The sequence below is a fragment of the Entelurus aequoreus genome, linkage group LG09 (assembly GCF_033978785.1).
Source record: "Entelurus aequoreus isolate RoL-2023_Sb linkage group LG09, RoL_Eaeq_v1.1, whole genome shotgun sequence".
In the NCBI taxonomy this organism is placed as follows: domain Eukaryota; kingdom Metazoa; phylum Chordata; class Actinopteri; order Syngnathiformes; family Syngnathidae; genus Entelurus; species Entelurus aequoreus.
Window position 1 is genome coordinate 52,166,289 of NC_084739.1, and position 17,085 is coordinate 52,183,373.

Consider the following 17,085-nt stretch of genomic DNA (forward strand, 5'->3'; position numbering starts at 1 on the left):
ACCTCTTGACACACTTCCTGAAAATCCTCTGTTATGTTATTATTCTGAGATTGCAGACTTTCTATATTTTCCTGCAGACTTCTCAGATCTTCTTTGTATTCTTTTGTTGCTTTTTCCCAGGTATTTTAGAGTTTTGTTGATACTTTTTCCAGGTCTGGTTTGTGTTCTAATCTTAGTCTTTCCAAGTCTGCATTGTGTTCTTTTTTTAAGTTATCTTGTTACTCTTTCCAGGTCTACTTTGTGTTCTAATCTTGCATTTTCTATGTCACTGACTATTTTTTGTAGCATCAAGTTTTGTTTCCCATCTGTCATGTATCCAACATCAAATCTTGCTTCCCCTTGTGTCCAGAGACTCATTTAATTCAGATGATACTGAAGGTTTCAGGATTTTAGTTTTTCTTGTAGATTTTGACATTGCAACAGCTAGCTGGTGTCACTGCCTCCCATATCAGCTCGCTAACGGAAGTTGCTTCTTTAGCAACTTGCAACACTTTTAACTTGTTTATATGTACAGTTTTGTACCTTGTGTCATTCAGAGATCAACTTGTGTTACCTTATATCACTCTGTGTGATAGGGAGCACTTAGAATTGCGGTGGGGGCCATTGGCTTGAGGCTAACGGCTCTTCCAACTTTCACTATTCCAGTAAATCAATGCTTCTCACCAGACCAAAATCATTTTGAAGATGCCAGGTAACTCTCTTGTGGCTGTGATCACAAAAAAGTGGTCAAAAATCTTAAAATTATCAAAACGGTAATAAAAGCAGAGCCTTTTTCTTTGCGTCCTCTCCCATTGACAGGAAGTGACAAATGAAATTGAGTTCAAGCCTGTTTGCCCGTTTTTTTGCCTTTCAGTGAACGGAATGGAGAAAGCAGGCGTGACGGAGAGCGCCAAAAAAAAAGAAGCAGAAACCCCCACCTCATCAGAGAAACAAACCATTAAAAATATAACCAACCGTGTAGCCAACACTGCTAGGCAGCTCAACTACAGCACCGATTATCCTCATTACACAACGTAGGAGCCAGCCTCTGCGCGAAAACAACATCCAAACATTTATCCATGAAAATATGGAGAAGATACAGATGATGTGCCCGACGTATTTCAGTTGGTTCTGTCTCCTGACTGTACAATTGTACAATACAGTACACATTGCTTGCAGTCAACTCTAAACTCACTGGTCTGTCACTCAAAGACATCTGTGTGCAACACAAACAATAACAATTCGTATTTTTACGCAACAGAGAAGCAGACCGTAGAGGACAACCGCTTGCTCTCCAAGGTACATGATTATTTCATTATTTCATAAAACTATAGTTGTTTGTATGACAATAAATTGTATTTTTGCAACATATTCAAAGTTGGTTGTTCCTATTAAATGGATGTTACACATTCAAATTGTGGTGCTTTTAGGGGGTGGTGGCCAAACACAAATCAAATGTATTTCAAGCAATTTCAACAGGCGGCACTGATTTGAGACACCAATGTCAAGCTCGGTCAAAGAACTAACAGAGCTGGTAAGTTGAGGTACCACTCACTTTGACCTAACTGTACAAATGTTGTATGTGTTGTGTTTCGTTGAAAGTGCATTGGATCCGTATGATTGATTGGGTTGTAAGACTGAATACCTGTTTGAGTTTGTCTCCTGCTTTTGGGATCAGTATGACCTCCTCCAGTAACTTCAGTTTTCCAGTAGAAGTCTTCCCACAGCTCAGTAAAGTCACCAGTGGGACAGGCATGTGAAAGTTGCTTTTATCCTGTACACACATATTTAACACACCATGAAAGGTTTAAGTCATTGTTTAAGTCATTATATGCGCAGCGCATGTCTGGGCTCTCACCACTGGGTTCTTTAAGCCTCTGATGTACTTGTAGAGTGGGATGCCTGTTATTTGGGCACCAGTTTTGGCCACAGCCAGGGACACTGAGCCAATGGCCAAGCATCCAGGTAACACCGGTTCAGGTGGCTCTGCCGGACAAAATGGCTTCTCTGAAACGTTGCCTTTTTTTTCTGCGCAAAAGGATAGAAACAAATGCTGATAGTAGTCTGGACACTGAAAGTTTGAAAACGACAACTAAATGAGGCATTATGTATCTGTTTATTATGCAAGTTTATGCCAAGTAGATAGCCAGATAATTTTACTCCCGTACAATCTAATTTCATCATTAGCCTGAATGAAGGTATTAATAACAGGGATGTACCAATCATGGTTTTATGCTGCCGTTTCTAATACTGATCATTCGTGACTAAGATTGACTGATACCAATCACAAGTATTAACTGTAAATTTTTCTATTTATTTAGGTGAGGGATAGTGTTAATGCTCTTTTAATGTATACAAAGTTCTACCAAAATAAAGTCAATAGCACATAATTATTTGGGCTGTCCCAAAACAACTTTTTCACTTCTGATACATTTCCGGTAATTAAGTATGACCCGATACAAATATTAAGTCGATACGATATCAGCATGAATCATAGTATATTGTTTTATTTTGTAGTGTGAAGTGTTAGAAAATGTTTGATCAAGTGAAGTAACTCAAAGAACACTGATACGTATGAAAAAAGTTAACCTTATGACAGACCTATGCTGTCTTCAAATTGAAGTATACTGGTAAATTGTTTTTTGCAGTATCTGTTTGATACTTGTTTGTGTTGACAAATGTTTTAAACTGCAATATTGTTTTAAAAAAACTCTTATTACATATGACTAGCTTGTGTATTGTAGCATGCTTAGCTGTTGTGTAGCCGCTAGCTCCTAGTAGCCTACAGTATAGCCTACCATGTTTACCTTTTGTAAATGATAAACAAATTGTAGAAAAAGCCAACCTTGTGCTTATTAGATGACATTTAGATGTCAACTGAATGTCCAGCATTGCATAAGTAAATAAGTTGCAGGACTGCTTGTATCGAAGCTTATATCAGACATTTTACATGCAAGCCAGAGTCACGTTGCAGGCTTTAAGGTCCTGGGTTATTACATCCAGCCAGCGGGTGCTGGGGGCACCTCTGGGTCGTCTCCAGCCAGCTTGCTGGGGATTGAAAGCTAGGATGGTACTGGTTGGATGTTCCACGGGCAGGCATGGCCATACCAGCGTACCCACCTCATTGCTGCAAGATGGGACGGTGCAGTCTTCCAATTTAGCACAAAGAGTTTTTTAGCCAACAAAATGGTAAATGCTAGGTATGATGTATTAGCTTGCATTTAATAAGGCTGTGTCTAACACAAATAGAAGACTTATGAACTATACTTGAAATCACTGTCCAGCTCTCCTCAGATAGGGTGTCACTCTTAAGTCACCTTACCAAAGAAACTTAATTAAATTCAGAGATTCAGGGCATATATACAATTTTGGTTGTAAATATGTGTAATTGGACCTTTTTAAAGTAAAAAGCTTTTTTGACAAAAAAAAGCATCTAAACCTGTGTCAGTCGGTAAGTTTGGAAACCTGGGAAAAAAATTACGAACAACATCTGTAGCTATCTAAAAACGTGTTCATTAGGGAGTGAACATTTGTCACAAAGTTGCTGGTAAGAGGCAAACATGTTATCAATTAGGGGTGTGGGAAAAAATCGATTCGAATTGCGATTCTCACGTTGTGCGATTCAGAATCGATTCACATTTTTAAAAAATCTATTTTTTTATTTTTATTTTATTTTTTAATTAATCAATTCAACAAAACAATACACAGCAATACCATAACAATGCAATCCAATTCCAAAATCAAACCCGACCCAGCAACACTCAGAACTGCAATAAAAAGAGCAATTGAGAGAAGACACAAACACGACACAGAACAAACCAAAAGTAGTGAAACAAAAATGAGTATTATCAACAACAGTATCAATATTAGTTACCATTTCAACATAGCAGTGATTAAAAATCCCTCATTGACATTATTATTAGACATTTATAAAAAAATTAAAAAAAAAACAATAGTGTCACAGTGGCTTACACTTGCATCGCATCTCATAAGCTTGACAACACACTGTGTCCAATATTTTCACAAAAATAAAATAAGTCATATTTTTGGTTCATTTAATAGTTAAAACAAATTTACATTATTGCAATCAGTTGATAAAACATTGTCCTTTACAATTATAAAAGCTTTTTACAAAAATCTACTACTCTGCTTGCATGTCAGCAGACTGGGGTAGATCCTGCTGAAATCCTATGTATTGAATGAATAGAGAATCCTTTTGAATCTTGGCAAAAATCTTAGCCACACGATTATCAAATGTAACAGGAAAATTAATTCATACTGACCAAACTGGCTTCATGGAAGGTCGACAATCTTCAGACAATACAAGGAAATTGTTTAATGTTATTTACTATGCTAGAAGTCTCCCTTATCCCACAGCAGTATGTACTGTTGATGCGGAGAAGGCATTCGACCACATAAACTGGTCATTTATGTTTTGCACATTACGTACATTCGGATTTGGAGATACGTTTATACAATGGATTAAGATGCTTTATACAAGGCCCATGGCATCAGTCAAAACCAATAATCATATTTCAGAACCTTTTTCGTTAAAAAGAGGCGTAAAACAGGGATGTCCTGCATCTGGATTATTATTTAATTTGGTTATTGAACCCTTAGCTGCAAAAATAAGAAGTGAAAATAATATTCATGGTATAAAAATTGGCTCTAAGTATAATAAGGTGTATTGTGACGACATAATTCTCTACCTGTCCAATGTTAACTCCTCTCTTCACTATATAAATAATTTCATCACTGAATATGGCTGTTTATCAGGGTATAAAGTCAATTGGGACAAATGTGAAATAATACCACTTAATAAACACTGCAAGAAATCACAAGTTCAGAACTCCAAAATTAAATGGAAAGAGGCAGAAATCATATATCTAGGACTACACATTACACCAAACCTTTATACAAGCAGAGATCTAAATCTTAAACATTTAAAAACATAAGATAGAATCCAAAATGGAACGCTGGTCACGTCTCCAAATATCACTTTGGGGTCGGGTGAACATAGTAAAAATGAGTATACTGCCAGCAGTTAATTATACACTGAAAATGATGCCTGTCCTAATTAATAAAAGTTGGTTTAAGAAAATACATACAATGATATCACATTTTATATGGTGTGGAAAGAAGGCCAGTTGTTCATACTTAAGGTTGTCTTGTACACAAGATAAAGGAGGACTGCAATTACCAAACTTCTTACATTATTATAGCTCCTTTGGTTGTGAACAAACAAGCCACTTATTTCATTCTTCTGCAGATAAGGACTGATGTGGGGAGTTTATATTATATTAAAAAAATACCTAATGAATTGAGGCAGAGCCCAATAGAAGCCACCTTTAACATTCTAAAACTGTGTCAGAAAATACTAGGAATCAAGTCAATGACATCTGTAAATCAACCGCTTTGGTACAATCCTAATATCATAATTAATAAAAATGTGGTTAAATGGACAACATGGAAAGACAGAGGTATTACTAAAACTCATCATATTATTAATAAAAACTCTTTTAAACCGCAATGATTTAGTTGATCAATATAATGTACCCAGAAATCATTTTTTAAATTGTATCTCTTTAAAACACGCTGTAAATAAATGCATATCCTCTGAAAGTATGTCTTTAAATAGCCATGAACTGGAAGATGCACTTTTTAATCAAGATACATTTAAGAAATTAATTAAACTATTTTATGGAATAATAAATGAACACCACACTAGAAATGCAAATGATGCATGTGTTGGGAAATGGATGATGGACTTAAACATTTTAGATGAAAGAGACATATCATGGAATGATATTTGGAAAAATGCCAATAAGCCCTTTAGAAGCATTAAAGATAAACTGACTCAATTTAAGATATTGAATAGATTGTATTTTACATCTTCTCAGCTGTTTAAAATTGGTGTAGTAGATAGCAAGTTATGTATGAAGTGTTGGGCAGCCGAGGCAACTCTTGTTCATTTATTGTGGGAATGTCAGAGAATAAAAGAGTTATGGTTGAAAACAACAAAAGAAGCAATCACATTCCTTAATATAAACATTCCAATGACACTGCAAACTTGTATTCTTGGGGATCTCCATCAATTTAGTAACGTGTCATCAAAGAGTAAAAATGCATTTCTTTCAATATGCATAATAACAAAAAGGGTAATATTAAAAAAATGGATAGATGTTTATAGTCCAACTCATACTGACTGGTACACACAAGAGATGGAGATGATATCAGTAGAAAAAACTGCATTTAGTTTAGATAATAATGAGTCATATATTGGAATATGGGATCCATTATTTAAATTTGTTTTAACTATTAAATGAACCAAAATATGACTTATTATATAATTGTGGAAAATATTGGACACAATGTGTTGTCAAGTTTATGAGATGCGATGCAAGTGTAAGTCACTGTGACACTATTGTTCATTTTTATTTATTTTTATTTTTTTATTAATGTTTGTAATGATAATATCAATGAGGGATTTTTAATCACTGCTATGTTGAAATTGTAACTAATATTGATACTGTTGTTGATAATATTCATTTTTGTCTCACTACTTTTATATGGTTCCGTGTCATGTTTGTGTGTCCTCAATTGCTCTCAATTGCTCTGTTTATTGATATTCTGAATGTTGCTGGGTCGGGTTTGGTTTTGAAATTGTATTTCATTATTATGGTATTGTTGTGTATTGTTTTCATAAAAAAAAATTTAAAAAAATAATTAAAAAAAATTTAAAAAATCGTTTTTGAATCGAGAATCGTGTTGAATTGAAAAAAAAAAAATCGATTTTGAATCGAATCGTGACCCCAAGAATCGATTTTGAATCAAATCGTGGGACACCCAAAGATTCACAGCCCTTTAATGTTGTTGATCCCCAGAGTTAACCATCTTAAAAGGCACTATCGACAAGAGAGGGAGGGAAAGCATGGTTAGTTAGCAGTGCAAGACTAGAAATAGTTTGTAAGCCAAAAAAGCGCTTGAACCAGGGCCGGTTCTAGGCACACATATTTGAGGGGAAATAAAAATGTGAAGGGGGCATCATGTGTACACGCTGCTCCATCATGCTACATTAATTTTTTTCTGTGCGAATACAATAGTAGCATTGCCTTCCTCATTGAATTTGGCTGTTAGCTACAGTATGGGCCTGATTTACTAAGATCCAAATACCACATGATAAACAATATTGTGTACTACTATGTCTATCATGTAAATCACATGGCTCCAGCACCCCTGTGACCCTGAGAGGGACAAGCGGTAGAAAACAAACAACAGGCCCTTTTCCACCAAAAGTTAAGGAACTTTTGGTTTCTGGAACCTCTAATTGCTGGATATATAGGTTCCTGTAGAAGTGTGTGGTTTGTGTTTCCAACCGCATTTCACAGTTCAGGGTAGTTTATACAAATCAGGCTGATGATGTATGGAGGAGTGGTTTAGTACATTTCTACACTGATTCCATGTAAATGAACAGACAATATTAGGTCACAGTTATTTTACTAAAAAGTAAGTAAATGAAATACAAAGCTATCAAATACAAAACAATATGATTTATCAAATAAAGTGTACTGAATTGTTTATAAAAAATCATGCTTTTGTCCGCAATGTCCAACAGCAGGCATGGGATTTGAATTTAATGAAATAAACTGAAAATAGGCCGGGGGTCTAGGGGCCGGTGCAAGGGGGGCAACCAATCGTGACTCGTCACAGTAAACCAACCAACCAGTCATGGATTTTCTTATACGTAAACCAACCAATCATCATTGATATAGTTTGTCCCCCGCCGGTGAAGTTGCTTCGTTACGTAGCTTCGATTTTTAAGTTAATAATTTTTTATGGAAAACTGTAGTTTTTACCACTGGGTTATCAAAAACCATACTCATTATGGGAAAACCGTAGTTGTTGGCAGGTATGGCAAGGAGACGTATCAAGATTTTAACACGTATTGTGGGTTAAAAAAAGAGGAATTTCCGACTATAGACGAAAAAAATCATATGCCTGCAACAGTCAGAAAGTCGTCCTCTTGGTAAATTATGAGTTCATGAGGGTCAGGCGATTTATTTTCGTCCATTTTAGCTGTAAATTACAATATATAAATAACAAATGTCAGGGTTATTTGCTCATGCCGACACACGAATACATCGGTTTTAGCGTTAGCTTGTTAGCATTAGCATTTTGTTCACTCGGGTTGAGGCTTATAACTACACAAATGGCGTGTCACTAATTATCTATACAACATCTAATAAAGTAAATAATTGATATTTGATGTTATTTACCTTCGTTCCACTCGTATGCTGCCCCCCCCCCCCCCCCCCACATTTATCCAATGATCTCAGAGTAGTAAGCACCTGTGGCTTCATACTCCTCAGTAAACACTTTTAAAAGAGTCCATACACTTTTCGTAGCTTTGTGCTTTGAAATTAGGTTTGTAAAAATTATAAACAACAAAAAACTGCATATAGTTTAAAGACTACGGCTGTAAAAACACTGCAAGATAGTTCCACTGATTAGCGTGCTTCAGCACAAAGATGCCTCACAAAAGTTCCTGCATTTCGAAAGCTCCTTTCGTTTTTCTTTCTGTCCATTGTCAAGCTTGTTGTAATAGAAATACACAAGAAATTAGCAAGTTGCTGCGTATATTCCAATGGCGGTAGTGTGTTTAAAAGATAACTTTTAGGAAAGCTCCCGACTGTGTTCAACCAATCAGCGTTCAGCAGCACAGCCCACTCCCATAAAGGTTCCTGGTCGCTTGGAAAAGTCCCTAGCTCAGAAAGGTTCCTATAAGTACTAAATCTACCCCGGTAGTTTTGGTGGAAACACAGAGGGAACTTTATTTAGCTGGGAAAGTGGGGAAGTTCCTGAAAAAGTTCCTGCGGTGGAAAGGGGCCTATTTAGTAAACTTAGGACCTATGTGTCCAAATCCAACCTGGAGAAGAGGATTGCACGTTGTCAGGCCTCTACCTTCACACCTGTACAACTTGGGTGTCCCACCTGAAGTCTAAGATCCTGCTGCTAGCTCTTACCCATAATAAGGTGAAAATCTCTCAGAGGGGCAACTAAAAAATAAAAGGGAAATAAATAAAATAAAGTATCCTTCATTCACATTTCATCAACCATCACAACATTCAATCTTAAACTGAATTTAATCTATAAGACTTCACATACAATATTTTCAAAACTGAAAAATATAGTAGCCTTGTGAATAAAACAAAAACATTCTTCTCAAACTAGTTTATCATCAGGTCAGCTGCATCATGTCTCAAAGTTTCTGCATTCTACACTCATTCTAATATACAAATAAACTTAACAGCACTGCCTACACTCTAGACACAGTAAAGTTTTTTTTAATGTTGTGTTTAATTGTACCAAGTATTTAACCAAGAGTCATCAGCTCCCCTGTTCTTTTAAATTATATTAATGTCATTATGTGTTCTCTGAACACTAAGCACTTGCAGTGTGAGGAAATCCACATTGACGCAAATAATGGTAGTGTTGCGCTTGTAACGCGAAAGCAAGACAACTTGACGTATCTTTGACACAAAAAAAAACGTGTGCGCCGTTTATTCCATCAAAGACAAGAATAAAGACTCCTTACATCAAGCAACTCAAAATGGCGGTCACAACAAACCCCCACCTTTGGGTAAATCTCCTGACGGTCACTTAAAGGGGCCGCACCGAATTACTCACTCCTAACTGCATATTCACTAAAGAAGAACAGCATTGTTATGTGCACAATAGAACAATGACAGTGCATAATGACGACAAAGTCAAGTAAACAGGTGTGGTGAATTATGTCTTTAAAGCATCACCGTCTAAACAGGAATTGTAACTGATAGCTCTTTTCGACAAAACAGCTCATTTCGACAGAACACCATGCAGCAAATACAAACAGCTTAAATTTACAGTTGTGTCGATGTCCCGGTCGATGGCTCGCCTGCTGATAGCATTAAATAGCGTCAAAATAAAATATGTCCTCTTAGTTTCTCCAAGGTGTTCACTTATTAATATGTAGATAGAACATGTTAAATTCACACTTTCATTTTGGCGCTGCCTGTGAGAAATTCCACTTCCTCATCTCAGAAGGAAAAGCATCTGATTGGCCCACCTTCGTCGCGAACTCCCACCCTCTCTCATATTGTACGCTATTAAAGAACTGTGCTTGTATATATTCCAAAACTTGTCCCACCCATTTACTAGACAAAATTAAATATGATTGGATTTTGTTTCTGGCAACTTTTAGTCCTCTTTTTATTCGTAGATGCAGCTTTACTTAGGGCTTGGGGGAGGGGTGTGTGTGTCTGTATGTGGGCAGACTCACGAAGCCTGACCGGTGATGGACAGAAAAGAGGGAGGATAACATCATATGAGTGTTGTAACATGTCCCTTATTCAGCGGATTTCATACATACATTTTGTGGGTATATTAAAATGTACTTTTTCAACTTCAAACATTTTATTAAAGGGGGCTCCGCCCCCTCTTTCCCCTATGTAGAGCCGGCCCCGGCTTGAACTGAACCCAAATTCTGAATGAGGTTTTTACGATTGGATTTTTCGTAAATGCGGAAGTAGAAAAGTGGATGGGAGCGTGAACCAGAGCCCTAAGAGATACTGGTTTAGTTGAGTTAGCCTCCATAACCAGCCATAACGGAGTGGGATCAAATGCTTCATATTGCAGCCAATATTTAAAATACCAGAAGAGAGGAAAAACTAGTTGACTTTATATGCTTAATTGTGTTTCACTGTATCAATTGTATTAACAATCCGCAAAGTATGTGAAAATACCATCTACACATCACAAAATGCCACAAATTTAGTCAGCCATTTTGAATATTCCGCTCCGAACGTCGCAGTAATTTCCGTAGATCGATGTCACTGGAGTAACACTTCTGTATTCTGACCTTTGTATCAGATCAGTCATACTGGAAATATGCAAAAATTAGAGAAGTGTGCTGTCTACCATTCACAATCATTATATAGGACATGAACACATATGTTTTACTTTTTTTTAATGCATTTTTAAGTCCTAAATAAATAAATACATAAAAAGTCAGCTAATAATGTAGTCAATGGAGGCTCTCTATTTCGCCCACAAAACCATGTAAATAACCATCCTAAACCTGCCAACAATACTCTATATACTGTACATTACGTGACCTGAATTATAACCAAATATTACGAATGTTGGTATTAAAAGCTTTAACACAGACAAACTATTTTTTAGCTCAGTAGACCTATACTGCTTTACTGTGAGATGGCTCCAGCATCATCGTGTCTCGGCTCGTAAAAGCAATTCTAGATTATAAATCATGACTCTCATCTGGATATTAGGAAGATTTATCTATAAATCTAAAAGTTGTTCAGTAAGCTATTGTTTTATTAGGTTTTTAATTTGTATTTCTTGTTTAACACTTAGCAATACTGCTACAGGATGCTTAGTGTTTTACTACAGCTGGATTTGTTTAGCAGAACTTCTAAAACTTTATATTCAGGATAAAAAATATAAGGTTCTGGATCATAAGTGTTATTGGCTCTCACAAAGTCTGCATGATTTGCATTGTTGTTGGGGATGAAGAGATCTGTGGTTCCAACCTCTAGGTCTCGCGATGATGTGTCTGGCTAGCTCATTTTCTCTCAAAATAGCTTAGGAATCTCCGTGAGATTTATACTATTTTGATCATATCTTTTTGCTTTAAGAATTCTAATGTTAATGGCCCAGTAGTATAACCAAAAATTTGGTAGTGCTTATCCTCCCAAAGAGTTTGGTCTCTGTAAATATTGTTTACGAAACCTGTGAGTCTTTTTATTACGAATGAAGTCCGAAATCTGACCAAAATCTAATTTACGAAAGAAGGACTGAGGGAGAAAAAGTGGTATCCACTGAAACAAATAGAAAAATCATGAAAGGACATTCATTTTAACAAAGTTGACATAAGCCTGTGTAGTTAAATCAAGTAAAACCAGCAATGAAAATCGCACTGGATTATGGACAACAGTGGAACAAAGTTGGCTTCATAAAACTCTGCAAGCGTATGTACTACTTGGAGGTCCAAATATGTGAAACTGCAAAGCAATTTTGAAGGGAAAATTGTGCAGAGGGTATTTCTTGACAGAATAATTTACAATATATATAAATTAAATGATAAATGGGTTATACTTGTATAGCGCTTTTCTACCTTCAAGGTACTCAAAGCGCTTTGACAGTATTTCCACATTCACCCATTCACACACACATTCACACACTGATGGCAGGAGCTGCCATGCAAGGCACAAACCTGCAGCCATCAGGAGCAAGGGTGAAGTGTCTTGCCCAAGGACATAACGGACGTGACTAGGATGGTAGAAGGTGGGGATTGAACCCCAGTAACCAGCAACCGTCCGATTGCTGGCACAGCCACTCTACCAACTTCGCCACGCCGCCCCATATACAGGTATCTGTTTATTTTTTAACCAAGTTCAATGTAGCCAGACACATGTCCAAAAGCTTGGAGGGTACTTAGGGCAGCCGGGACCGAGACGGAGATGTCCGAGACATAGAGAAGATCATCTGCATAGAGAGAGACTTTCACCTGCACATTGTGTCTCCATATGCCCGTAATAAGCACTATTGACAGAGGCTCAATGGCATGAGCAAAAAGCAATTGGCTCAGGGGGCAGCCCTGCCATGTGGAATGGTAAAGGCAACATTTTACAGAATTGTCCTGACCTAGGCCACAGGAGATGAATATAGAAGTTTAATCCATAAAATAAAACTGTTGCCATAAACAAATCTCTCCGGGACATAAAATAGATAATTCCACTCCACTCGGTCAAATGCCTTTTCAGCATCCATAGATATCACTGCCTCTTCAGTGTTAGGAGCAGGAAATGTATCCATTCATCCATTTTCTACTGCTTGTCCCTCTCTGGGTTGCGGAGGTTGCTGGAGCCTATCCCAGCTGCATTCAGATGGAAGGGGGCGTACACCCTGGACAAGTCGCAAATCATACAATATATTGAAAGACGTCAAAGATTAGAAAAGGTTTGAACCCGGTTTGAAGGGAGAATAGTAACCGGACAAAAAAATGGTAGTTTGGATAATAATAATTTAATTGTTTTTAATAATAATTTAAAGTTCACAATTAACAGACTAATTGGGTGATCTGAAGTGCACAACAAAGGGTCCTTGCCTTTTTTCAAGAGGAGAGAAATTTAAGCTTGGTTGAACATTTGCGGGAAGTGGACAGATTCAAATGATTCCTTATATTAAGGGGGCGAGCTTATGCCAAAATATTTTTTTTAATTCTGGAGGATAACCATCTGGTCCGAGGGATTTTCCGTTTGGTAGTGATATCGCTGCAACATTTAATTCCGCAGCAGTAATTGGTCTCTCTAACTCTATTTCAGCAGACCAATCAACCAAGGGAATGTCAAGATTGGCAAAAAAAATATCAAGCTCAGGAGTAGAATAACAACAATGAGACGATGAGTAGAGGGATGCATAAAAAATCCTAAATACATTAATAGCCTAAGTGTTATTTCAGTTAATTTACATTTTATGGAAGGTGCTTATGTTTATTCAGCCAAAAGGTGACTATTTACAGTATTTGAATAATATGAAAATGTATATATTACATGCTTATAGTAATTATATGGCACACTTTATTTACAGTTATTTCATATGTATGAATCATTTGATAACATACTATTTTATACTGCTTTAATACAGTGAACAATATGTAACTGTTTAATTGCATTTATGGCGGAAGACTATGTGTGATAATAAGGTTTGGACATAGTGTGTTATGGGTAATTGCAGTCAGGAGCCACACAGTTGTTTTACCTTACTCTTTCTCACTGTTTGTTACTGTAATACACTCGCTTTATTTTCTTAATGCATTTTTTTTCTTTCCCATCGTTATCATTTGACATTTTGGAATGATTAAGTTCACAAGTAAACGATACACAAAAGCAAGAGGAGCGTCTGGAGTTTTTTGTTTGTTGTTGCTGCAGCAAGCGGGAGCAGGAGAAAATGGAGGAGCGTCAAGCTAAGGCTTCATTAGGAAACTACATATTAGTCCAAAAACTTGCTCTTTGTGGATTAAATGGAACATGGAAACTGCTTGACTGGAAAGGATTAAAAGGAACAAGCCTGCGGACACGGCAAGTACGTGAGTGCACGTCGCTTGTGAAAGTGAAAGTAAAAAAAAAGAGAGTGTGGAGCTCGTCGCCGTGCTGCGCTGCGGCACTTCGGCATTTTCATTGAATTGTCATGGAAATATCGGCTTGTTATGGATGCACAAGACAGTTGAAAAAAGACAGTAAATGACCGAGAAGGCCGTAGAAGAGCACGAGGCGAGAAAAATACAGGCACACAGGAGCAAACTGGCTAAATTGACTTGCTTGATGACGCAGATTGAGCACTTAATGGAGGAGGATGCTAACGTGGACGTTGTAAAAAATGAGCTTCGTGTGGACTTTAGTGGCTTGCAGCAATAATTTTTGGATCTTAATTCTGTCTTCAGAAATTAATGTCTGAGAAGTTCGTGGAAGATCAAAGCTTCTGGTTTGATCCCAAAAATAAAATGATGAAAGACTTTTTCTGGAAATGTGAGGAGTGGTTAGAGTGTCCGCTCTGAGACTGGAAGGTCGTGAGTTCAAACCCCGGCCGAGTCATACCAAAGACTTTTAAAATGGGACCCTTTGCCTTTCTGCTTGGCACTCAGCATCAAGGGTTGGAATTGGGGGTTAAATCACCAAATGATTCCCGAGCGCGGCGCACACTGCTGCTCACTGCTCCCCTCACCTCCCAGGTGGTGAACATGGGGAAGGGTCAAATGGAGAGGACACATTTCACCACACCTAGTGTGTGCGTGACGATCGTTGGGACTTAAACTTAACTTTAATAGATAAGTGTCACCTGCAGATCAGAATCAGAATCAGAATAGTTTTTAATGCCATTGTTTGAGAACGGGTTTACAAACTAGGACTTTTTCTTGGTGCAATCATGCAACATAAAACACATATAACACAGATTTGGAAATAAAAAGATCTGTAACTGAGCTATCAGATCTTGAACAATAGTTCATGTGCCTGATGGCCGAGGGGAAAAAACTGTTCAGGTGGTGGGAGGTGTGGGTCTGGATGGACCGTAGTCTCCTGCCTGAGGGGAGAGGGGAGAATAGTTTGTGTCCAGGGTGAGAAGAGTCAGCTGTGATCCGACCCACACGCCTCCTGGTCCTGGGGGAGAACAGGTCCCGGAGGGATGGGAGCTTGCAGCCAATCACCTTCTCAGCAGCACGTACGATGCGCTGCAGTCGATGCTTATCCTGGACTGTGGCGCCGGGGAACCACACGGTGATGGAGGAGGTGAGGATGGACTCGATGATGGCTGATTAAAACTGCACCAGCATCTCGGTCGGCACCTTAAGTTTCCTCAGCTGCCGCAGGAAGTACATCCTCTGCTGGGCCTTCTTGATGAGGGAGCTGATGGTCGGCTCCCACTTGAGGTCCTGGGTGATGGTGGTGCCCAAGAAACGGAAGGAGTCCACAATGGAGACGGGGGTGGGAGAGTCAATCAGGGTGAGGGGGGATGGTGGGGCTGTGACTTTCCTGAAGTCCATGATCATCTCCACTGTTTTCTGGGCGTTCAGGAGTGGTCCACTAAAGCTGCATCACTAACCGGAAGTGCTCATTCTTCATCTTCTTCTGTCAGATTAAAGGCGGCAATGGAGCGTGCATCGTTGAGAGCAAAGGTGGCAGCATTACAAGAAAAACTGATCATAGAGCAGGAAGAAGCTGCAATAAAAGCTCGAAAGGAAATGCATGCGATGCAAACCGCACATGCTGAATCTGATGCTAAAATGGAGGTTTTACAAAAATATGAAAACACACAAGAAGAAGACAGAATCAATAATGCTGATGAGAGGGATGGTAGAAGACTTTCTAGCCCTAACACATAAGTACCACCACCCCACCTTACCAACACATAGGATGATGTGCTTTACTTTACATTTACATGTGCTTTACATTATGTGCATTACCCCCTCTCCAAGGGCCCAGGCTTAGACTAAATACCCCCCCAGTGTTTACCTGTTTCTCACCTTTTTTGTAAGTTGGCAGACCCGTCAGCGATCCTGTTCTTTCTCCCTGTTATGTTTGTCTGCTCTTGGATGGGATTGTCCTGAAAATCTTAATTTCCCCTCTGGGATTATTAAAGTATTTCTGATTCTGATCCTGAAACACAATTCTACCCCCACAGCTATTCAAATGACTACATTTGCACCGAAGACTGAAATTAAAGAACAACAGGCACTAACACTTGATGGGCAAGCAATCTCTCAGCAAGCCAATGTCACAGAGTATCTTGTGAAGAGTCACAGGACATCTCTACTTCCAGATCTTTCCATTCCAACATTTAAGGGTGACCCCCTGGAATAAAAATATTTTATTGGGGCCATTGAACATGGAATTGAAAGCCGCACTAGTGACAACCGGGATCGTCTTCAGTAGTTGGTTAGAGCTGCATCCATATGGCCCTTCAACAGGCTAGACTAAAGCAAAACAAATGTTAAAGGAGTTTTTTGGTGATGACTTTAAGATAGCCAAAGCCTACATAACAGAAGCCATGGCGTGGCCAACAATCAAGCCAAAAGACAGTGTTGCCCTTCAATCCTTTGCATTTTCCTCATAGGCTGCTTTTACACAATGACAGGCATTAACTACATGGATGACTTGAACAACACAGCTAATATAAAAGGTAGTGGCAAACAAACTTCCATATAAACTTAGGGAACATTGTAGGAAGTTTGCATGCGACTAACCTAAAAAGAACAAAGACAAGAGTTAAGTTGAAGGATTTTGTGGACATTGTAAACTGGCAAGTCAAGTATCTTTTGAATCCGCTCTATGAGAACATACAAGAAACCACCATGGGCATGAAAGATTCTGTGAGACAGAAAATACAACCACAGTATGTAGAAACACTCAAACCAAAAAAGGTGTTTACAATGGATGTTGTGCGCCCCAAGACAGAAAATGAGAACCAGATCATAACAAAGACAGTCTCGGTGGACGCTAGTGGAAAATCTTGCATTTATTGTAACGGAAAGCAACACAGCCATACAGTTTG

The 17,085-nt window shown here is 38.2% G+C and overlaps 1 protein-coding gene across 3 annotated transcripts in view; it reads right to left on the bottom strand.

Moving 5' to 3' along the window:
* eno4 (enolase 4) overlaps positions 1–17,085 on the bottom strand; it is a 189,187-nt gene that overhangs the window by 73,528 nt on the left and 98,574 nt on the right. For 2 of the 3 annotated variants that reach the window (XM_062058922.1, XM_062058920.1), the window contains 2 exons: positions 1,838–2,007; positions 1,625–1,753 (listed from right to left, as the gene is read on the bottom strand). In XM_062058922.1, coding sequence (XP_061914906.1) covers positions 1,625–1,753; positions 1,838–2,007 — 299 coding nt within the window. The remainder of the gene's footprint in view (positions 1–1,624; positions 1,754–1,837; positions 2,008–17,085) is intronic. The other variant, XM_062058921.1, reaches the window with a different exon arrangement.